General features: G+C 41.5%; 1 protein-coding gene across 2 annotated transcripts in view; it reads right to left on the bottom strand.

The window, feature by feature from the left end:
* Nucleotides 1-421: 421 nt before the first annotated feature.
* The window catches only part of SEL1L (SEL1L adaptor subunit of SYVN1 ubiquitin ligase), a 59,174-nt gene continuing 34,547 nt past the window's right edge, over nt 422-25,048 (bottom strand). For both annotated transcript variants that reach the window (XM_060418463.1, XM_027972094.2), the window contains 11 exons: nt 23,505-23,561; nt 20,969-21,037; nt 19,498-19,575; nt 18,324-18,386; nt 16,916-17,003; nt 16,456-16,604; nt 15,464-15,629; nt 13,628-13,702; nt 12,491-12,663; nt 8,071-8,199; nt 422-4,666 (listed from right to left, as the gene is read on the bottom strand). In XM_060418463.1, the coding sequence (XP_060274446.1) occupies nt 4,457-4,666; nt 8,071-8,199; nt 12,491-12,663; nt 13,628-13,702; nt 15,464-15,629; nt 16,456-16,604; nt 16,916-17,003; nt 18,324-18,386; nt 19,498-19,575; nt 20,969-21,037; nt 23,505-23,561 (1,257 nt within the window). In that variant the 3' untranslated portion in view covers nt 422-4,456. The remainder of the gene's footprint in view (nt 4,667-8,070; nt 8,200-12,490; nt 12,664-13,627; nt 13,703-15,463; nt 15,630-16,455; nt 16,605-16,915; nt 17,004-18,323; nt 18,387-19,497; nt 19,576-20,968; nt 21,038-23,504; nt 23,562-25,048) is intronic.

Raw genomic sequence — 25,048 nt, forward strand, 5'->3', positions numbered from 1 at the left:
TCCGTCCCTGGGATTTTCCAGGCAAGAGTACTGGAGTGGGGTGCCATGCAGCTCTGTAAAAACCTTCTGCAAAAAGGCAATGCCTAAACACACTTTAGCTGTTTTACTAAAATCAGGATTAAAGTGAACCATGCTGACTATCACAGGCCAACTCAGGCCCAAGACCTCAGTGATTTAAGCATGGAAATGCTTCTTGGCAAGTGCATATTCTCTGTGCTCTGGAGGATAATACTCAACTTACAGAAATCTTAATTTCAACAGTTAAAAGTAAATTTAAGATGGATTCAAAGCGCCCCCAATGAATGCTTTTCCAGAAGCTTCTGAAAATTCAAAAGGTTCATTAAAAAATTGAATCATTCAGGTTTTTAAAAAAGTCTGTGTGGAGTGGTGCCTGGCCATGGTACATGATTAGCATACAGGATAACCAGAGGTGGAATCTTTATTTCACAAGTTTCAAGATACAGTACAAAACGAATCTGTACATCTCTCTATTAACAGGATTTGTTTACACAATTATATTACACTTCACCAGCCTTTATACTGAATTTAATTAAATACAAAATAAATTTACAAAAAGTCTACCATGGTGTTCTTTCCAATGTCAGTTTATGGTCTTTTAAAATGTCTCCTAAATATCAATAGTGGTTATACCTTGATCGTATCAAATGTTATTTTTTTTTTCTTTTAAATCAAAGAGAACAGTGTCATCTTATAATTCCAAACAGGAAAACTGGTGCTGTGAGATGACTCTACATATAACCAAGACATCCTTCTCATGCACACATAGGATTTTCACTTGTGCAAATCATTTTTACATGGAATATTTTCAATCTTCTTGAAATATCAAGTGGAAGGAGAAATTTAGCTTCTTTTAACTACACATTTAAAAGTCGGGTAGTGCCTCAGACAGTACGGTATTCAGAAAGTTCGTATTTTCACTTATATCTGAGACCAATGACTGATGAAAAATACTTTCATGAAAATAGAAGTTCTTTTTGCTTTATTTCTTGCACAGTGGTAGTCATAATATTGTATAACATATAATTAAATTCACTTTTAAAACAAACAGTAGCTGTTCTTAGGGTAAATGTAGCCCATGCTCCTTTTCTTGGTAAGTAAGGGGGCTGTTTAACAGCTGAAGCACTTTTGTTTTGAAATGTGCACGTGAAATGTTAATCCAAACCTCTGAATAAGGTGTTTGCAGATGTAGCTAGACACTATAATACACATGCTACATACATGAAGACCTACATACATAAATGAAGTCTTCATTTATAGGCTTGCATGCATACTTCCAAAACACTGGTTTGAAGAACATGAGGAGCCAAGAAAGGAGTGGAAAGAAAACAAAAGCTCATACAAAATTCTTGAGTTTCCTGGAGGCAACAGCAGCTCCTTAAATAAAGCAACAGATCATGGGCAGAAGTTTCTACAACTTCCCAGGGATACAGAGATACAATGGCTTAGCAGTAAAACTCTCACAAATTAACCGCGTATGCAGAAGGGGAACACATCCTCAAGAGTATTAGGATTAATGATCCCAAGTTAATCTCCTTTAAGTGCTAAATCATTTTGGAAAAAAAAAGGAACTTTCTGATTTATTTTTCTGTGTCATTGAATAGGAACTAAAAACAAGGTAAGCCTTACCCAGAAAACAGAAACAAAAGCTCCAAGAACAAAAAGGGAAAAAAAACCACAGAAGAACAATAGCAAACCCCAAACACTAATGCCACCTTCGTAGCAGAAAACAAAAAGCTAAAGAGTCCCTAGACTCTGGAACGGCTGACTAGCCAACAGACCAAACGCACAAGAGAACGGGAGCTGACTAAAAGTCCTACCGTTGCTGCCTCAGAAGGCAGAAGACAGCCTCTCACAGGGACGGGGAGAGCTGGGCTACCGCAGAGAGGTGGAGCCACTCTACCTGCTAACTCTAAATCCTAACGTTAAAACTCCTGAATCCTGGAGTTGGTTTAATGTCACTGACATTAACTAGCTTGAGTTACTGTCATTGTATTCAAATGGATGCCATTTGATTAGGTTAAGTATTGAGCGTTATTTTAGGAGAAACCCAGTTCCTATTTGTTTAGGTATCAGGTCCCTTGTACAGACCGAGGAAGGGAGCCAAGGATTTCGAGACAAGTCTTTGAATGAAGTCACAGGAACTAAGCTATTTTAGGTTTACCGTTCAAACTGCCAGTAGCAAATGAGCCAGGGTGAAACAGGAGGTGGACAAAGGCCAGCAGAAAAAGACCAATTTGGAAGATGGATAAAAAGGACAAGGGCAAGAGGCACGCCAACAGGAAGCCTGTCATCGCCTGGAGAACAAGACCGGCCTTTCCCGTCTGCCTCGGGGTAGAGAGCACTGTTGAAGAATTGTCTTTTTGGAAGTACTAAGAGGGAAGGAAAGATAAAAAGACAAGAATACTGCTAAAGGAGAAATTAGGTGGATGGCAGAAAAACATGGAAGTTTAGTTGTTAAACGTTTACATAAACTGAAATCGTTTCTTTGAAACGGAGAGGGGCCGTGACGGTGGATCATACTTATTTTGAAGGGTGGGGAGAAGAGGCAGAGGTGAAGACACGAACATCCTGTACCAAATGTACGCAAATCTCTCATGTACAACAGCGAACAGAAGTCTCAGTATTTACATGAGTTGCCCAAAGCGACACTACACTTCTAAGGGTAAAATGTCCTACCTTTCAGATCTGCATTTACACACGTGGTTCTCGCCGTGACCACCTCTTCAGGTTTAGAAGCAACTATCCAGGAGGAAAGTTTGCTCACCAGGTTTCTCGTAATACTCTACACACACACACACACACACACACACACACACACACACACACACACAAGCATACAACTTCACATTCAGAGCCCTCAGCTTCCTTATGGACTGATTAGACCTAGTTCTAAATACAATTCCCACTTCAAAAACCAAAGTTTTACAAGTCTACAGGTAAGGAACTCTTCAAGTTTTCTGGCACATGAGGGGTTATGGAAAGAGTATAAAGATTAATAGAAACAGACGGAGGTCAGCAAGTGCAGAAAGCCTGCTCAGACACTACGCGGGTCTCAGATTGGACACAGGCTAGCGACCGCTGCCATCCAACCGTGAAAAGGAGTATGAGTTTGGCTGAAGTTTTTCACTCGTGTATGTGATGTTCTCAGTGTTCTTTGTTGGTGCCATAGTGGCTGTTCTCTGTACTCCTTAAGCAGACAGTTCTGAAGTGTAACAGCCTTGCTTTTCCTCCTGTTAACAGTGGGATGGTGGTGAAACATGGTAGCTACACAAGTGGTTGATTTTCTCCCATTACATCAAGCTGCAGAAACAAAAATCTATCTGAACAAAGAGGCTCTAGTAGCTTTCTTCAACCACTGATTTTAATGCATCTCTGACTCTCTAGAGTTTTGGTATTGTAATGGTAGTTTCTGTCTGCCATAGCCTGGCAAGGATATTTCACATTTAAAGAGTTCAGGAGGATGGTCTGTTCTTTTGCAGTAAGAAATACAAAGTGTTAATAAAATGAATCCTGGGAACAAATGTGGGAAAAGTGTGTCTGTGATCCTGGTACCCCACCCAGAGTCCTTCAATATTGCTTTCTAATTCTCCCATTCAGTCCAGCCTCTGGCTTCAGATAAAGGCTCTGCATACTTGTAACAAACAAGCAAATTACACTAAGTAGGTGGGACAAGTTCATGTGTTAGCTCAAGGAGTCAGATCACAAAGTTTTCTATATACTCCACTCCAAGGAAATGAAGTTCACATAAAACTCTTTAACAAGGCCTTTCAGTCTTTGAAGGAGAGAAGTATGGTACAAAGTATGACAATCAATCACCGATAATAAGAAACCGCCCAACCTTCCCTTTTAAAGGAACAAATATGCTGAATATGTATACTTGCATATGGACTGATCAAAGTTCCTTGGTTATCACAGTTCTGAAACACTGTGAGGACTTTTTTTTTTTTCCCTTAACTTAAAAGGCAAGTTCTATTTTTAGACTTTCAAACACGTTAAGGTTAAATTTGCAACTAACTGGGTTTTCCTTTTTTCATTGATCAGTTTTAGTGTCAATGCATAAGACCTTCAAGACGGCTGACAGAACTTATGCACACTGAAAGAGTGACCGAAGGGACCCAAGAAAGATAGCTGGACACAGTGGACATGACCACTGTGAATGTCTCTCAAATGTTTCCGGGGTCAAAAAAGGGGGGCGGGGGAAGCCACTGAGAGCTGTTATTCCGTACGGCACTGAAACGGACATTCAACTTAGTTTAGGTAAGAGTTACTTATCCCTGAAAATAAAGGCATCAGATTCCAAGCAGCTTTAGGAATTCAACGCTTCCTTGTGCCTCTTCCAGGAGGTGGCGACCACTGATCCAAAATCCTACATCGAATGCAAGCGTTCTCAGCAAACCCTTTCCTTGTCTGTCGTCCATCGGGGGGACGCAGGGGGTTACTGCGGCGGCGGCTGCTCTGGGGGCCCCTCCTGCTGCGGCGGGGCCGGCCGTGGCCCCGGGGGCCTGGGGACAGGCATATCCTGGTGCTGCCGCTGCCTGTAGGCGATTACTGTTCCCAACAGCAACGCGATGATGGTCATGAGGTAAAGGTCCCACTCAGGTCCCAAGAGCTGGTCCATATCAAGTTGGGTGAATATATCTCGAATCTTAGTGAGAATAACACAAAAATCGTTACGATCACTGAAACGTAAAGCTAGGAAAGTTACCTCACAAATTAAGAGATAAATACAGAATTTATTGAAACAATTGGTTTTAGTAATATTCTGCAATGTCTTTTTTTAGAAAAAAGATTTTACTATAAAAACTACCATATGACCCAGCAGTTCCACTGTTGGCTATTTATCTGAAAAAAACAAAAACACTTAATTCTGAAAGATACATGCACTCTGATGATCATAGTAGCATAATTCATAATTGCCAAGATATGGAAGCAACCTAAGGGTCCATCAATTGGTGAGTGAAGATGTGGGGCATATACACCATGGAATATTATTACTCAGCCATAAACAGAGTGAAATTTTGCCATCTGTAGCAACATGGATGGACTTGGAGGGCATTATGCTAAGTGAAATAAGTCAGACAGAAAGACAAATACTGTATGATATCACTGATATGTGGTATCTGAAAAATTTACAAACTAGTGAATATAACAAAAAAGAAGCAGACTCAGATAGAGAGAGCAAAGTAGTGGTTACCAGCGGGGAGAAGGAGTAGGAGGGGCAATATAGAGGTCCGGGATGAAGAGACACAGACTGTTATGTACAACATAAGCTACAACATGGAGAATATAGCCACTAATGAATAATAACCGTACATGGAGTGCAATCTATAAAAATGATGAATCACTGTATTGTATACCTGTAACTCTAGAGTACTGCACATCAACTGTACTTCAGTAAGAAAATAACTAAAAATTAAAGCCCACCAGACTTTAACAAAGTAAACAATCTAATAAAATTAAGGACTAGACAAAACAAAACAATCAGTTCAACTGAGAAAATGAAAGGCACTCGGGTTTGATCTCTGGGGCAGAAAGATCCCCTGGAGAAGGGAACGGGAACCCACTCCAGTATTCCTGCCTGGAGACTTCCATGGTCAGAGGAGCCTGGCGGCTACAGTCCACGGGGTCGCAAGGAGTCGGACACGACTGAGTGACTGAACATCAGCAAGTATCTTACAGGACTCCTTCCCGTCAGTAACTTAACGCGCTAACTTCCAACCATTTTTCAGAGGAAATATCTGAAACAAACACTGGGGAGGCTGGAGGACGGGGCTGGGGAAGCAGCGTCTGGGCACAACTATGACCCGTTTCCGGTGATGACCACTTGCTCCTGAAACGCTTCTTCTAATGACGGCAGGGCTACTTCACTACGGTCGTCCATGTACTGTAACTGAAGGCGTTAGTTTCAAAGGTTTCATATGAATCACAGTTAGATTCATAGGTTTAACAGCTGCACAAATAATGCTTTTTAATTAGGATTTAACTATAACTGTGGAGAAGGCAATGGCACCCCACTCCAGTACTCTTGCCTGGAAAATCCCATGGGTGGAGGAGCCTGGTGTGCTGCAGTCCATGGGGTCGCTAAGAGTCGGATACGACTGAGTGACTTCACTTTCCCTTTTCACTTTCATGCGTTGGAGAAGGAAATGGCAACCCACTCCAGTGTTCCTGCCTGTAGAGTCCCAGGGACGGGGGAGCCTGGTAGGCTGCTGTCTATGGGGTCGCACAGAGTCAGACACAACTGAAGTGACTTAGCAGCAGCAGTAACTATAATTGACTGCTAAAACTGAACTTTAAAATTATGTTCTTTGTATATCATATTTTAATGTTGCTTAAGATATTCCCAGTATTTTCTGACTGCTACTTATCCACCAAGAAGAAAGGAAATATGGGGCGTAATCCTTTATGTTTAAATAAAACTACATTTAAAAGGTCCCCATAATATACATTTGTAGGTATAGAACCTAATTTTTTCTGGAAAAAAATTATAAGAAACTAATAGTTTCCTGGGGTAGGACCTACAACAGGAGACTCTGTTTTTCTGTGCTGTTTGACTTTCTTACCATCAGTACTTCTTACTCCTTTTGCAGGGAAGGTGGGAGAATATCCAGGTAGTAAGATTATGGGGCATCTTATTGTTTTCCTATACCTTGGGGTAAAACATAACTTATTATGGAGTATTACATGACCAAATCCTAGACTGTGCTCAATACTGATAATTAGGTAAATATGGATAATAATGTAATACACATGTAATCAATAGTTTAGCTGAAATAGTCCTGAGAGAGAAAGAGCCGGTGGCCACACTGTTAGCTTTTCAGTGAAAGGAACAAAGATGCTTTGAGTTACTGGCAGCAGAGCGCACAGCGTACCTGGCTCATGCTACCAAACAACCATACATTGATTACGAGTGTATAAGCATAGGACAGGACCGACGCCAGCACCTTCAGTCCTCAGGAGCCCTACACGTGGAGAACCTTGGTGCGTCAGCTAGGGCTGCAAAACGAATTTTGTCTTCTAGATGCTGAAGCAGCAAGGCCTCGATCTACATATGTTAACACCGAGTGAAGCCCCTTCTGGAATCCAACGGTGAAAGGGTGCGTCAACTCGTCCTGAAAGGTGCCAACTAAAGGTTGACATCATCCCTTTCTGGCCTGGAGTGAATTAAAACTAAACAGCCCTTCTTTCTGCATACCTTTTAGGACTTTCAGAGTTAAATGCTGCACCAGTGAATCCATCATGAGGGATGACAGGTACGGTAAGCAAAACAGACAGCTGGAGAACCCTAGAGCACTGTGCTGGAAACTAAGCTGGTAGCTGTGAAGAGAATGGGTAACCCACCCACCTCCTAGCAAGATCTACCATTGAGCACATTTAAATAATTCTAGGTACTTTTAGCAAACACTTCTGGTGCTGTTTTTAACATGTTTCACTAGCATAAGAATCTGAAGTACAACAGCCTGGGCAGGCTCTCCGGTTCTACTTCTTCCCATGTTTTAGGTTCTCTTTTTAAGTGGTTGGTCTGAGTCACTGCTAGGCAGTCATCTGAGTAAATGCTTTTGAATTTAGTTAACTACTATTTCAAGTTGTCATGGGTTAGTCTCAGATTTCCCTAACCAGAAAACATCTGCACAGATGAAAAACGCACTAGCAATGGGCGTGCACGCATGCACGGTCGTGTCTGACTCTTTGCGACCCCATGGACTGTAGCCCTCCAGGCTCCTCTGTCCATGGATGTCCCGGGCAAGAATACTGGTGCAGCTTGCCACTTCCTATTCCAAGGGATCTTCCCGACCCAAGGTTCGAACCCGCATCTCTTGCTTCTCCTGCATCAGCAGGCGGGTTCTTCACTGCTGCGCCACTTGGGACGCCCTTTAGCACTGGGAACCACTGTCACACGCCACCTGGCAACTGTAAATGCTCTGTGGCACCCTCATCCCTGACCTGATGTGGTCCCTTTATCCAGGAAGAAGGGACTGAGCAAAACCAAACCTGTGGGTTGAGGTTACAGCCTGTGTATTTTAATTAGAAGAGTCGTGGACCACTTACATTTGTTTCCCGTATGTACTGCAAGAAATAGACAACGCCCAACTTGCAGAGTGCGAGGAAGACTGGTACTTGCGCATCGGGGCTGGCTTCGGCTGCCATGTCATAAAAACGCTTTGCAAGGTGAATATCCTGTAACAGAGGTAATAAGCCAAGATTCATTTCTTGTTAAAGTAAAAATAATTACTATTTACATGTTCGGAAAGTTTATTTTACCTTTCAAGTTTCATTTTAAAATTTCCCTTACTGAAAGAAAGACTCAAGCTTTGAATTAGGTAAAATTTCTTTTAATTATCTAACTGCTTACTTTTGAAGAATTTAATGGAAAAAATTTAAAAGGTAACCTGTATGTCCCTGACCTGACATCCCCCTTGCTGGACATAGTTATATATAATGTCTGTGCATAACACTGTTAACCCAGAGACTTCCGGGGTGACCTGTAGGTCTCAAGTTAATTTTTCCTAGTTATAAACCAGTCAGCGTAAGCAATCTCTGGTTTCTGTCTGGAGTAGAGATTTTTATACTGGGGTGGACATACTCAAAAGTTTCCTAAGGAGTGTTAGGGGTTTCTCAATTCTCTCTTTCCCTGTCTTAGATGTATTTCTGTAAAGGGGGAAACAAATTATTACTAACTTTGGCCCAGATGAGGGTGCTCTGCCTTCAGATAAATGGTAGAATGGGATGGTGTGAGTTGCAAAAATCTCATTTAACAACCTCACTTCTCTCATGCCCTGAATATTGTCAAAGAATACTAAATTCGTAGGTAAGAATTCCATGAGACACGGTAAAGAAAGACTAAACGCTAAGACTGACTTTTTCTGCACATTTAAATAGAAGCAGTTACTTCCAGCTCTTCTCTGTACTTGTCCCTAGGCGAGTCGTTAGTTAAAAAGAAGAGCACCTTCAAACAAAAGTGACAGGATGGTGAGTGTCTTTGATTTTTAAAAAAAATAACACATTTTACTTGCACGGTCATATTTTTCAAGATCACGCATCAAACTTTATGTGATCCATGGACTCTGTGTGGATGATTCGATAGAGAAATTAAATCTTATCAATCAAATCCTGAATTATTTATTCCAATTATCACCAATCCTCATCTTGTTTAATACTTAAATTTTTCTATCTATACTGGATACTGGATTGGTTAGTTTTTAGAGCATGAAATATCTCATTTATTTAAAAAATAGAAAACATATAGGAAAAGGTGATCATAATGCCTTATTAAAACTAATGGAATGCCTTAAAAAATTAGGAATAAAACCACCACATGACCCAGCAATCCCACTCTTACGTGTATACCCTGAGGAAACCAAAACTGAAAAAGACATATGCACTCCAATGTTCACTGCAGCACTACTCACAACAGCTAGAGCACGGAACAACCCAGACGCGCACCGGCAGATGAATGGATAAAGAAGTCGTGGTACACATACACAGTGGAATAGTACTCAGTCATAAAAAGGCACATATTTGAGTCAGTTCTAATGGGATGGGTGAGCCTAGAGCCTATTTTACAGAGTGAAGGAAGTCAGAAAGAGAAAGATAAATATCGTATATACTAATGCATAGATACGGGATCTAGAAAGATGGTACAGAAGAATTTATTTTTAGGGCAGCAATGGAGAAACAGACATAGAGAACAGACTTATGGATAAGGGGAGAGGGGAGGAGAGGGTGAGATGTATGGACAGAGTAACATGGAAACTTACATTACCATGTATAAAATAGATAAACAATGGGAATTTGTTGTACATCTCAGGGAACTCAAAACAGGGGCTCCGTACCAACCATGGGGTGGGATGGGAAGGGAGATGGGAGGGAGGGTCAAGAGGGAGAGGACATATGTGTACCTATGGCTGACTCATGCTGAGGTTTAACAGAAAACAACAGAATTCTTGTAAAGCAATTATCCTTCAATTAAAAATAAATAAATCAAAAAAAATTATGGATCCCAGCAGTCTCTCCCTTAACTCTAATCAAAGAATACTATGCATTTCATCAGTCTTTATTTGTAAGAATTTGCATAAGCTTTGTATAACATTACAAATTAAATTTATATAACATTACAAATTAAATTATGATGCGAAAAGCACTAATTTTATTGTTGTACAGCTTATTATACAAACAGATTTTTTTAACTTAAGAGTTTTATTACTTTAATTCTGATTATCTTTGCAAATTATTACTAAATGTGTAAAAACCACAACTTACGTGTGATCTTTTTAGGCATCAAACCCATTAATTTTATTTGAATTAACAAAGTCAGGCCTTCTGATAGAAACCGAGTCGGATTTGGCTGACTGGTTTGATAGGGCAAGGAGGCTTCAACAGGTGTGCTACTCAGTAGACTGTCCATGAACTGAAAGCACAGCCTGCAGCTCCGGATTCTTGATAAAACTATATTCAACATCTAATGTTCATATAAACGTATCAAAACTTACACATTGGAAATAAAATACTCAAATTCAATAAAATGAGTAGGAGTATCTTTAGCTCCTTGATCAGCCCTGGACAAGCCTTTCAGATGTGACTCCCAGAAACTGAGAAAGTGTTGAGCCCAGTGACCAGGGAACACCTCTTTCTGCAAGCCTCTAGTTTCTAATTTGTTGTTTTCAACAGAACTGAAGGGGGGACCAACCCAAGTTATCCAGTGATGGATCCTTAGAAATAACTTCGATGACAGAATAATCTGATTTTTGGCATATGTTACAGACTAAATGTTTGCATTATCCCAATATCTGTATGTGAAACTATGCCCTAAGGTATGAAGCCGTGAGGGCTTTGAGAGGTTATCGGGGTTGGGTGAGGTCCTAAGGGCACAGCACTCATGAAAGGAATTAACGTCCTCATCAGAATCCCCAACAAGCTTGCTGCTTCTCTCTCCCTCTTTCCTCATGAGAGGCCACAGAGAGGAGAGGGCCTTCACCAGACACCAAACCTGCAGGCACCCTGGCCTTCAACTTTCCAGCCCCTAGAAATGGGAGAAATAAAGGCCTGTTGCTTAAGCCACTGCTCTGTGGCACTGTTTCAGAGCCCACACTGACCAACACAGCACAGCACTCTGCTGCTGCTGCTGCTGCTGCTAAGTCGCTTCAGTCGTGTCTGACTCTGTGCGACCCCATAGACAGCAGCCCACCAAGCTCCCCCGTCCCTGGGATTCTCCAGGCAAGAACCCTGGAGTGGGTTGCCATTTCCTTCTCCAGTGCACAAAAGTGAGAAGTGAAAGTGAAGTCGCTCAGTCGTGTCCGACTCCTAGCGACCCCATGGACTGCAGCCCACCAGGCTCCTCCACCCATGGGATTTTCCAGGCAAGAGTACTGGAGTGGGGTGCCATTGCCTTCTCCGCACAGCACTCTAAAGCCATTTAAAGAACCAAGAACGTTGCTACAGAATTCTTCCCATTCCCATGCACTTACTTATGTAAACGAGGTTCCGTTCACATATTTATAAAATGGAGAACAGAATGCTAAATCTATTCCACAATACTTAGAATAATTTTTTAAAATGCTCTATTCATCTCAAAGATGCATTCTAAATATTAGAGAAAGTAAAATTTTATAAAATCATGAGTTTGATGAGATCGATAGTATATTCATAATTGACTATGATAATAATATCCCATTAATTTTTCTCAACACAGCCTACAATCACAGGAAATAAAATTCAAATTTGAATTTACATACTTTTTGTTTCGGATAAGCATGACAGAGTGATCAGTATATTACACTGGTATATAACTTTTGGGAATAATGGACTAAAATATAAATTCAGGGAGAAAAGTAAAAGATACCATTTTTACTAACAAATTTGCCATGCTTTTTTCAAAAATAATGAGGGTATCAAATTATTTTGGGATTTAAAGTAATTTAGTCATTCCATTTATAAAAATTTTAGTATTTAAAATAGCTAGAACTTAAGACTCTTTGAAACTTGGGAGAAATTTTAAATATCAAATTAAAAATGTATAAGAGGATATGTTTTTCAAAGTTACTTTAACACAGGCAGAAACTTGCATGACCACAGGTCTAAAGAACATTAGACTCCAACAGGAAGGTGTAAGAGTGAGAATATGTTCATCAGTAGCAAACATTTTAATTCATTTCAAAATGATTTAGAAATGACAGAATTTGGCTGTTGATGGACAGTTTCTCAAACAGGAGTTAACAGCAGAGGCAGCGATGGTTTTCCACGTGTATGGATCTGTCTTTGGCCTAATACCCTAAATACAACAGTGCAGCTATCATCACATATGTACGCTTGAGGGTGAGGGAGGTGCAGGGAACTCTTTCGAAATACTACAAGACTTCTAACTTAGCACCTAAAATGTGAGCACACTCCAAAGGAAGCCTATTTCCTATAAAAATGAAGATGCTTTCCCCCAGATCAAAACGACAGCATGCACACATCTGGTCGCGCCCACCTGTTTAATGCCCAGCCCCTTCTCATGCATGTAGCCCAGGTTAAACATGGCCTGTGCGCTGTGCTGCTGCTCAGACGCTAGACGGTAGTGAATAAACGCCGTCTCGTAATCCACGTCCGTGCCGAAGCCATAGAAGTGGTAGTCTCCAAGCTTGATTCTAGCCACAGTGTAGCCTGAAAGAGCGGGTAAATGTAAAACTCCCCATCAGAACCTGTGTTTAAAGCAGATGAAACTCCTATTTCTCCTCCTGCTAACACGCTTCCATAAAATAGAATGTTAATTTGTAACACACGGCGTGCATGTGCGTGCTCCGTCATGTCCGGCTCTTTGTGGCCCCATGGACTGTAACCTGCCAGCCTCCGAGGTCCTTGGGATTTTCCAGGCAAGAATACTGGAGTGGGTTGCTATTTCCTGCTCCAGGGGATCTTTCCGACCCAAGGACAGAACTCGAGTCTCCTGCGTTGGCAGATGGGTTCTTTCTCACTAGCGCCACCTGGGAAGTCCATCTTATAACACACAAACTTTATAGCAATTTCTTCAGCCAAGCTACAAATTCAGTAAACAATTTAAATCGGAAGAGCTGGACTTCTGAAGAAGGCTTTTTAATAGTCAGGGAGAGGCAAACAAAGTGGGTGTCATCTCTATTTCACTAACAATACTCTTCAAATGGTCACTGTATTTTACTGTGTCATTTAACATTTTATATAGTTCAACCGGAGCACTGTCTAGGAGAACAGATGGGCAGATAACGTTGGGAGTAGTATGCATGAGAAAGAAACAGTCAAACAAAAAAGAGTGGGGAAAGGCTGAAATCTTACGTTTTACACCTATGTTCTATTACACATTTCATTCAATCGTCATTTTACACAACACACTAGACTCAAACTAAAAATCAGAGTAAAGCATAGAATGATGTAAATGTCCAGTATAAAGATCCTGCAGTTCAATTTAAAAACCCTGGGATTAGAACTCATTCTAAGAATGAATACCAATCAGGCAAACAAGTTAAGTAACAGTATCTCCGTTTAAAGTCACGAATAATATGATCTAACCCTTATTATGGAAGATAAAAACAAACATACAATAAAGAAAGGCCCCCAGGTTAAACTCTTATTCTAGAACTAACCAACCACTCACCCTGTGAGGCGGCCCGGTTCCAGTGAAGCAAAGCTCTGGGATAAGTTTCATTCTCACCTACGATGGTCGCTTCTCCTGCAAGGAAAATGAAACACAAACCAGGCGTTTAAGGAAAGGCACTAGAGTTTTAGGCTTCGTCTGCAAACCAGGGTGGATATGTGCAGCATAATTTAAATAAGAAATGGGCTATAAAATACTAAATGAAAAAGTTATTGCAATTAAACAAGTATTGGAAGAAAATAATGAGTTCAAAGGAATCATCGCATTCATGACAACACTGCTTCCCGAGGCATGTTTTAACCACAGAATTAATAAATAATGAGACTACTTACTGAACCACTCAGCTCAGTCGCTCAGTCATGTGTGACTCTGCGACCGCGTGGACTGCAACACGCCAGACCTCCCTGTCCATCACCAACTCCTGGAGTTTACTCAAACTCATGTCCATCGAGTTGGTGATGCCTTCAAACCATCTCATCCTCTGTCGTCCCCTTCTTCTCCTGCCTTCAACCTTTCCCAGCATCAGGGTCTTTTCAAATGAGTCAGTTCTTTGCATCAGGTGGCCAAAATATTGGAGTTTCAGCTTCAACATCAGTCCTTCCAATGAACATTCAGGACTGAATTCCTTTAGGATTGATTGGTTCGATCTCCATGCAGTCCAAGGGACTCTCGAGAGTCTCCTTCAACACCACAGTTCAAAAGCATCAATTCTTCGGCGCTCAGCATTTTTTACAGTCCAATTCTCACATCCATACGTGACTACTGGAAAAAATATGGCTCTGACTAGCTGGACCTTTGTTGGCAAAGTAATGTCTCTGCTTTTTAATATGCTGTCTAGGTTGGTCATAGCTTTTCTTTCAAAGAGCAAGCTTCTTTTAATTTCATGGCTGCAGTCACCATCTGCGGTGATTTTAGAGCCCCCCAAAATAAAGTCTGTCCTGGTTTCCATTGTTTCCCCATCTATTTCCCGTGAAGTGATAGGACTGGATGCCATGATCTTAGTTTTCTTAATATTGAGCCAGTTTTTTCACTTTCGTCAAGAGGCTCTTTAGTTCTTTTCACTTTCTGCCATAAGGGTGGTGTCATCTGCATATCTGACGTTACTGATATTTCTCCCTGCAATCTTGATTCCAGCTTGTGCTTCATCCAGTCTGACATTTCACACTGAACCACTAGGAATCTATATGCCACTGGAAAAACAATATTTTTGTATTTGCTGTAGTTTGAAAAATGTATTTAACTGAAAGCAGTTAATTCTATGATCAATGTTGGATCTATTTCTAGGGACAACTCCATAAAACTCACTTTGATGGCTTAGAGATCTGAGGTAAAATAACTTGAGCATGTGGGCTGTTCAGTTCAATAAAGAAATATCTTTGTGACTTTTCTGTTTAAACAAGTTAACTTGATGTCTTAAATTGATGCTTTTGAACTGTGGTGTTGGAGAAGACTCTTGAGTGTCCCTTGGACAATAAGGAGATCCAACCAGTCCATCCTAAAGGAGATCAGTCCTGGGTGTTCATTGGAAGGACTGATGTTGAAGCTGAAACTCCAATACTTTTGCCACCTGATGCGAAGAACTGATTCATTGGAAAAGACCTTGATGCTGGGAAAGATTGAAGGCGGGAGAAGGGGACGACGGAGGATGAGATGGTTGGATGGCATCAGCGACTCAATGGGCCTGAGTTTGAGTAAACTCCAGGAGTTGGTGATGGACGAGGCCTGGCGTGCTGCAGTCCATGGGGTCGCAAAGAGTAGGACATGATTGAGCGACTGAACTGATCCTGACATGCACCCTGTGTTCCAACCCCCAGGCAGGACGGCAGTGGGCCTTACTCTGGTCGAGGATGAAGGCTGCGTTGCTTTGCGCCACCTCGTAGCCCTGCTCGGCCAGCAGGAGGTACTGGATCACAGCGGCGTTGTAGTCCCCGTCCTTGTAGCTGTTGTAAGCAGTCATGAGCCGCTCAGACCACCGGCCCCGTTCACACACATTCTTAAACAACTGTGAGGACAGGAAAAAAGAGAGGTGCATCAGAAATCATTTTTTGCACATTGGCTATAAGCAATTGTTAAGCTTGCTGTCTGAATCTCTGGCAATTTTATTAAAAAATATATATATACATATATAAATCCGGGATACTAATTTGAACAGTAGCTCACTCACTCCTCCTGTGAGGGGCCACCCTCTTATGAGGTAAGTCCCAGTAACAGCTCCACTTTACAAGGAAGGAAACTGAAGCATGGAGAGGTTTAGAAACTTTCTGTGTGCATGCTGTCCTGTCCACCTCCTTGCGACCCCAGGGACTGTAGCCTGCCAGGCTCCTCTGTCCATGGGATTCTCCAGGCAAGAATGCTGGAGTGGGCTGCCCTTGCCTTCTCCAGGGGATCTTCCCGACCCAGGGATCGGACTCACGTCTCCTGCATTAGCAGGTGGATTCTTTACCACTGTGCCACCTGGGAAGCCCTTAGAAGCTGTGCTAAGCGTTTACCAATGTTCCTCTGAGGTGCCAATCATGAGAAAGCTAAAGAGGAAAGGCTCCAGCTAGGAGATATTAGGATTCTCCCTGCAACATTCGTTTAACACACGCTTTTTGTGCTATGTCTCAGATACTGTCTGAGGTGCCAGAGAGACAATAATATCCACTCTTATAAAGGCTGATTCCAGGGGGACAGACAGAGTGAATCAGTAAGTGCGACAGTCAGAGCCTTCCCTCAGTGTCTCAGTGCTAGTCGGCCGAGTCTATCTCTCCTCTAGAAGAAACCATACAAAGAGAACCAGAATCAGAACAGCAGACTCTCCTCCCGGGCAAGCACAGAAGCGCCCTTACCTCCACTGCAGTGTGACATGATCGCATCACACCGGTGCCGCTGGCATGCATCTGAGCCAGGTTGTAGAAAGCCAAGATATGGCCTCCCTGGGAAGCTAAGTTAAAATACTTCAAGGCTTGTTTGTAATCCCTCTTGACTCCAATGCCGTCTGTAAGGAAAATCACATGAGAGGTCAGGAACAGTGTTGTGTGATTTAGTTAAAGCATCAGAGAAGCCTTACTTAGGAATAAAACTAAATGAAACTCAGAATTCTTACTCCAGAATGACGTGAATCTTATTAATATAGATTTACACATTAACACAGATTAATATATTCTACAGGGCAATACAAGATGTGCACAAATTATTGACTTGGGAGGACATTAATCAGATAGAAACTCAATAGCTCTCACTGCCGTATCACAGTGACATCTAGAGGAAAACAGGGAATTGAGATCTGGAGTATCCATCATTACTTACTATAGTACATGGAGCCAAGCTGCAGCTGCCCATCCACCCAGCCTTGTTCAGCAGCTTTCTGGAAATACTTCAGTGCCAAATCATAATTCTGGAGAAAAAGAGGTCACATGATCACATGATGAGAAGGCTCGAAAAGCTGACATATTCTGAAGTCAGGAGATTCATTCATAAAAAGAATTCACAAAGCACACAATATTCCTGAAGTCATTAAAAGACTTTCTTTTTAATAATACACAGATGGTAATACTTTTTAAGTCATGGTGGATTAACATTTAAGACAGTGAAGAAAAACAAATACATTATTTTGTGAAACAACTTGTATGTCTGCTCTCAGAAAGCATAAGCAACACTACTAAAGCAGCAGACCAAAAATTAAGAAACAGTCACAGCTTTTCTATTAATCAACAAACCCTTTTAAACCTCAATTTTTAAACATTAAATAAGAAAAATTATTCTCTCCTTATTAGTTCCTCCCCTGAACAGCTTATCAAACACCATTATCATATTTCAAATATCATGATAGCCCCAGAGAAAAAGAAACAAATGACACTCCTGGATTCTACTATCCTAAAATGACTAGAAGGAAATCAAAATGAGACCACAGCCCCGTCTTTCATGCTAGGGAATGTCTACAGACTAGAATTCTCTACCGAGCTCTTAGTTTGGGCCCAAATTAAAATAATACATGGCTTGGGAGATCGTATAGAGGTGGGGATGGTGATGAGGATCCAGGGCCTCCAGAGTGAGCAAGAAGTGCAGAGGAACGAGGCGCAGAGGAACGAGGCGCAGCGGCCCCGGAAAACCCGGACGGTCCCGAGGAGGAGAGAGTCCAGGGAGGCAGAACCAGCACCACGTGGGCCGACATGGGGGAGGTCACTGCTGAGCCGTGCAGAGCAGTGACAGGAGGTGGGAGCCTGACTGCTGAGAGCTGAGGGGTGAATGGCAGCAGCTCACGGAGTTCCTTCTCTGGAGAGACCTGGACTGCAGGAAAGGGCTGGAAAGGAGAGCAGTGGCAGCTAGAAGGGGCAAGGGGCAGCGCAGAGAGCTTTCCTCCTTCTACACGACAGGACTTGAGAATTTTCTTAGGCCTGAGTGAAGACACGGCCTGGAGATACTGAAGCCTGAGAGGGATGGGAGAGTCAGTGAGGCGAAGAGCAGAGATGGAAGCATGAGAAACAGTTTCACGCCCTGAGAAGGCGCCAGAGACACAGCCATGCCAAGAAGGCCGCTGCTACGGTGGGACGGGGTGAGGGCTGGCAGGGAACCCAACCCAAGAGAGAATGGCCCAGGTTGAGCTCTGGTTACAAATGAACAGCCTCACCTGGGACTGGGAGCTAGTTAAGGAACACTTCCCTACGTCACCAGCTGACTGCTTGTTGAAGTCAGAATGTTAGGACTGAAAACTTACAACTTGAACTCCTCTCCCGTAGAGGTAAGCCATTCCAAGCCCACTCTGTCCAACTGGGTTGCCCTGCCAACCAGATCAAAATGAAAGGATTCATTAAAAAAAAAAAAGGCAAGAAAAAGTGACTGCAAAAGAAATAATTTATAAGCATATTCAAAACATGTCTTAGTATGTTTTTCAATTCAGAGCAGAATTTCCTCCTTTCTCAGACTATGCAGGAAACTGAGTTTTGGAGACCTAACATTCAATATTTGCTGAAAAACAGTAGAGTAAATCCACTTAGAATTAAATTTTGGTGACTTACCTTATGAATATCTGGCTCACAAATCTGTTATATGAAACATGACTGATATGTTTAATCTTTCCAACATTAAAAGTAGGTTCACTCTTTTTGGGAGGGGGGGTGGTTTTCCACTGGTAACCTTCCAGCCCAACAAAGACGCTGCCACAGGGCAGAATCAACACACTGAGATCAGTGGCAAGGGTATGCTTAAGGTTGCTGGACTGTTGTGGAACAAAGACAATCACTGCTTTGAGACCTTAAAGAAAAAAATCTAGTATTCACCTGAAACTCAGAAGGACAGAAGCATCTTTAAAACAAGTGTCACAGTGCCCCTTCAGGAAAAACTTAACTGTTGTTTGGGACAACACGTACTAGTCATATTAGTACAACTACTAGTAGTAATACCAGTTACCAACATGTTCTAGTTGACAGAGAGGTACGTGCATACACTGGCGTCGGAGGGTCTTAAATACTCAAGAGGCAGGTTTCTCAGGGCCAAAGAAAGTCTAACTTGTGTGTTATAATGACCAAAACTAGTCAGTGAAGCTTTAAACCTCGAGCTGCAATATAAACAGGGTAAATTATATAATTCCCAATTCTTTTACTAAAATCATTATTTCCCTGGCTAGGAAGCTTCTCAGTAAAATTGAAACAGACTTAATATTCAATGATCTGGTCCCTAATACACACATACACACACGCACACACATATGTATATAGCTTTTTATTGAGAAGGTTTCTTCCTAATCCATTCATCCAAATGAATCATATTAATATAAGCACTTCCAATAATTTATGGAATAAGTTGATGATGATTAATTCCTTTAAAAACTTATCTCTTAAAATAACAGGAATATGGCACACATTTCAATACAATGAGTCAAGAAGGCTTACCATGTCAGCAGCCTTTTTAAAGTAGTGAAGAGCTGTCTCGTTACTCTGAGGTACAATATCGCTTCCTTCTGAATACATCTAGAAAACAGACAGACCCTAATTTCAATATGAGCTGTAACCTTCTCAGCAATTACATTTTTCCCCTACCTCATCTCAAGATTTCATGAAATCTTTCAACAAACTGTTATAGTTTCCCACAGGATATTTTAGAATTAAAAGCAAAATCTTAAAGGTAGATATTTTTAATATATTCTTGGTCATGCCAAATTTACAACTTATCTATAAACATGACTACATAAAATCAGTGCACTGATCAATCTCAGGAGAAGTAATCTTAAACCCCAAGATAAGTCTTTCTTCTCACACTGACCAAGGGCAGTCACACGGTCAATCAGTTGTCTGGAGTAAGTGACTGCATGAGGAGAAGGAGAGCCGAGAGCAGTGTTGCCCGCTGCTTTCCCCATAATAAGGTGCAAGGATGGTCTTAAGTTCAGGAAAAGAGGTAACTCAAAAAGTTATTTTAAAAGGTTTCAACACAAAATGATTACAGAGCACCAGGTATGGGACCGGATAAAAGGGGCAAGAGAAAGGAAGACTGGATGACCGGTAGTACTGTTTTTATCCATGTGTATATTAGGGAAATAAGGAAAGGAAATCTTTTTTTGAGATAGGGAAATCAGAAATTCAGAACAAGAATCGAGAGAGCTGAAAAGAAAAGTTGTTAAATGCTAACAAAAATAGATGGGTGATACAAATTTCTACACTGTAACAGTTAGAACATCTAAATGTAAAGTTCTCAGGCCCCAAATGACCAGCTGTGATCGTGTGGCAAATACTGATGGGATCTTCCTCTTTGTAAAGGCTTCTGAGACATATTCTAGCTGAGCCTCCTAACCCTAGGACTTGGCCAAAGGTGAAAATGCCCACTGGTTTACATTGTGTTAGTGTTCAAAATAATGAAAAAGGAAGTGGTGAGAACATGCCGTGACATATGGAATCTGTTCATTAGTCTCTAGACTTAAATGTTTCCTTGTCTGAGAAAAGAACTGCACTGAGAAGTGGGTGATGCTATCATATTTAAGACATTAAATAAGGTCTGTAGATAAATTTCAACTAACTCTAATCGTCTTGATTCAACATGGAAGTAAACAGGCAATTATGATAGACTTAGCAAAAAACAGCATAACATAAAGAATAAATCCCTTATTATTGCATATCATACACCAAAAGTAGGGCTGCAGATAGTGACAATTAGCTTCAGTGGAGAATTAACATCCTGATAAACAAATGCTATGTTCCCTCTAAGTTACCTAAGAAAATGTCTCAGGGTAGCACTTAAGATATAATATGCCTGTATTGGAAATTTTATTTCCAGCTTATTTTTGTTAAATTGTAGATGATGAATACCATACGTGCTTACTAGGTGAATACCTCTTGCTATTAAAGAAAATGTTCACAGGATGTACAGTACCTTTCCCAAGAAGGCCATGGCATGGGAATTGCCAGCATTCGCTGCTAAATTGAAGTAGTCAAACGCTCTCTGTGAGAAGGAATTTATGAAAAGAATCAGTTATTAATAGAATCTGCCCTTGGCTTTTAACCAAAATAATTACTTCAGAAACATTAAAAAGAAAAAAAAATCTTGAAGCATACAAGCTGAAGTAAATAGCAAGGCAATGTCTGCTGGTTGCCGCAGGCGCCCCCAGTCCCTCTGGCAGCCAATCCAGTCCCCAGTCCTGTTTCCTTTGCCGCCGGGCACACCTGGAGCGCATCCACGACCCTCCCTCCCCACGGCTCCCAGTCAAAGCGGCCTTCTTTCCTGGCGGAACCTCTGCAAAGTGTCCCTCCCTGATCTTTCTGCTTTCATTGTTGGGGTCACCCAAAGCGACTGCTCTTAAGTCCCAACAGGGTGGACCTTGCAGCTCCTTGAAGCGCTGTAAGGAACAGATCAGACCCTTTATCTTAGCACGGTTGCACCTTCTGCTCACTGCACTCTGGGTACACCAGTGCCATGTTCCTTCCTGCCTGAGGACCTAGACACATCTGTTTTTTTTGGCCTGGGATGACCTTACCTCCAAGGTTCAACTTAAATGTCAACCACATTTCTTCAAAGACAAGTGCTACTTTCCAGTCAGGACCCCACCACTGGACACTTTAAGTCTCCTTTGTAACAATAATCACAATTTACTACACATTTGTTGGTGTGATCGTTTAAAAAAATAACTAATGCTTCTGTTAAACTTGAAGCTCTGCAAAGGTAAGAACCAAAGGTAAGGTCCAGCACTGTATCCTGAATGCCTCAGGGTGATTGGGACAGGCGGTACTACTCAATGCTGGTTGAGTTCACGCCATTATGTATTGGGAATCCCTGGTGGCTCAGAGGTTAAACCGTCTGCCTCCAATGCGGGAGACCCGGGTTAGATCCCTGGGTCGGGAAGACTCCCTGGAGAAGGAAATGGCAACCCACTCCAGTATTCTTGCCTGGAGAATCCCATGGACGGACAAGCCTAGTAGGTTACAGTCCACGGGGTCGCAAAGAGTCAGACACGACTGAGCAACTTCACCTTTCACCTTTCTCTTCTAGGAAATTCATCCCTGTGTAACTGCTTCCCAGGTAGGTAGCATACAGCACCAAGAATATCTCAAAACTTGCTGTATAAAGGAAAGCAGAAAACTCTCAACCAGATTCCTGTTTTCTCACCTGACATTTTTACTCACCAGGTCATTTGGTATGTTCACTGGCCTAACAACATGAAATTTTAATGTCTGAGAGACACTGAAAGTTGTTAAAATGCTGGCTGAATAGTAATTTTTAAAAAGCATCAATATTTGGTATAGTTTCAGTGATAAATGCATTTTGTAATGATCTAATTCTTAAAGTTGATGCAATATGGTGTATAAAATAACCTTATTTCAAACATTTAACTGGCATGGCAGAAAAACAGGGTTTCATTAGTAAGCATCGCCAGATGCAGGCAATGAGGTGGCAAACAAGGCAGACACAGCCCGTGCTGTTTTGAGCCTCATACTCTAGCAGGAGAAACAATTATACTACATACTTGACTAATTTACAATGACAAAGGCCACAGGGAATACAGACTTTCAGAACTCCTAACTGTGGTACACAACCTGTTCCCGCAGTGGGGTAGGGGTCAGGGGAGATGTGTTAGGGGAAGAGACACTGGACCTGCCTTCTGGAGGATGAGTACAAACTGTCAGGGGAAGAAACGAGGTGGGATAATAATATTCACTCTAGACAGAGGAACTGGCCTTCCAGAAGTCCCGAGACAGGGAGCTTCTTAGTATTTTCAAACACCTGAGTAAAGGTCCCTGTGCCTGTGTCTCAGAAAGCAAGGGGCTGGTGAGGCAAACAGTCCAAAGCCTTGGAGGTCACGCTGAAGGTTTGGCTTTCAAGCTATGGGAAATCACAGACCACTCGAAAGAAATTACAGCAAGGGAACTGCACCATCAGATGCACAGTTTATATCTGCAGTAACCTGTACAAGTTACTGCTTAGGAAATGCAGGCAGGAGATTATTCATGTAAGTGACAGATGTACTGCGGGCAGAAGGGAAGAGATGAGCAATATACGGGACAAAAAGCAGATAAAAACTGGGGACTGGAAATGGATGCAGCTGCTACAGCTGCACATGCCTAATTTCTCAAAAACTCAACACTGAGGTCTCCTCAGTTCTAGGAAATACCTTCCAGTAGGAGTTTTCAGACATACGTCTATCACATTCCTATAGAAAACCAAGACGTTGTTCTATGCATTTTTGGCAGCACTGACAACTAGTTTTGGAATTAACAAAACCTTTCCCATCACCGCAAAGTATGACCATGTTTTTTGGTCTTCAGGTTCCTCAGGGGTTGGATCTTGAAAGCTCATTTGTGATGGTGACTCAATTTCAAAGCTTGATATTGTCACTGACTTTGCAAGAAATACATCTGGAGCCTCATAGCTTGCCACAATATGAAAAGCTAAGCCCAAAGATCAGGAAGGGTACCTGATGGTTTTGTTCTACTCCACGGCCTCCATGCAGGTGCAGCTGTCCCAGACCAACCTGGAAATGAACAAAGAGGAGGCAAGGTTTTGTAGATAGTAGCACCTGCATCTGGCCTGTGATTAAATTAGCTCAACAAGAAACATTTGGTCACAAAAAGGGTTCTGTCCATAACACAGAAAATTAAACATTTTTCTTAATTCTTTAAGATGCTACTCTACTACATTTAAAAAAAAATTAATATCTGCTTTTAGTTGCAAAACATCATTCTGAAAGAGGTGAGAAAAGGCATTTCCACACAAACTAAAGAAAAGTTCAAATCTTTTGAATTACAGGGTGTTCTTCAGGAAGTGAGAAAATTATCCTAGGAAGCTTGGAGATGAGACAAGAAATAAAGAACAACAGAAAGGTAAATCCATGAGGAATGCTATACTGGATGGACTGTATAAAAGAATAATTATCTTGTGGGGTTCAAAAATACATAGGATTAAAGTACAGACAACCTCCAACCAAAGGAGGATATGAAAGGAGAGAAAAGGAAACACAGAAAAGCAAAATAAAAACAAGATAGATAGAAAATTAAAACCCAAATGTGTCATTAATTACTTAAAAGACTGTCAGAACAGATTTCTAAAAATGAACAAAACTAGTCATATGATACTTACAAAAAACATACCTTAAACATCAGAAGGTTGAAAGTACAAGACAGAAAACATATTCCCTGTAAATACTAACCGAAAGAAAGGGCAGCTATGTCAGTATTAAGCAAGTCAGTGAGTTAGAGTCACTCAGTCCTGTCTCTTTGCAACACCATGGACTATACAGTCCGTGGAATTCTCCAGCCCAGAATACTGGAGTGGGTAGCTTTTCCCTTCTCCAGGGGATTGAAAGCAAAAAATATTTCTGGAGATAAAAAGAGGACATTTCATGATACAAAAGTTAGTTCAGCAGAGAGATAACAGTGTTCAGTCTGTATGCACTCATCATGGATTAAAATATAAAGTCAAAATGACAGAACCAGAAGAACGAGAAATCCACAGAGTGAGAAACTGCAATCACGTCGTCTCTGCACTGGACAGAGAAAGCAGACAAACTCAGCAGGGATTCAAAAGAGCTGAATTAAGAATGAAGAAACCTGATTCAACGGACACATACGGAACACTACATCCGACCGCAGAAATTCACATTCTCTTTAGCATGCGGACTATTTGCCCAAACTGACCCAAGTGATGGGGGCATAAAGCAAGTCTCGAGAAATCCCAAACAACAAACAGCAAAGAGCATATTCTGACTACAATGGATTAAGAGAGACTCCATCAACAAAAAAGGCAAATAGAAAGCTCATGTCCAGTCATCCCTTGGTATCTACAGGGAACTGGTTCCAGGACCCCCTCCCCTGCACAGATACCAAAATTCTCAGATACTCAAGTCCCTTGTATAAAATGCGTACAGCCGACACACAACTTCCTGTACATGTTAAATCATTTCCAGATTACTTATAAAATTTAATGTAAATGCTATGAAAATAGTTGTGAATACTATGTAAA

This window comes from Ovis aries, chromosome 7, assembly GCF_016772045.2.
Source record: "Ovis aries strain OAR_USU_Benz2616 breed Rambouillet chromosome 7, ARS-UI_Ramb_v3.0, whole genome shotgun sequence".
Taxonomy (NCBI): Eukaryota; Metazoa; Chordata; class Mammalia; order Artiodactyla; family Bovidae; genus Ovis; species Ovis aries.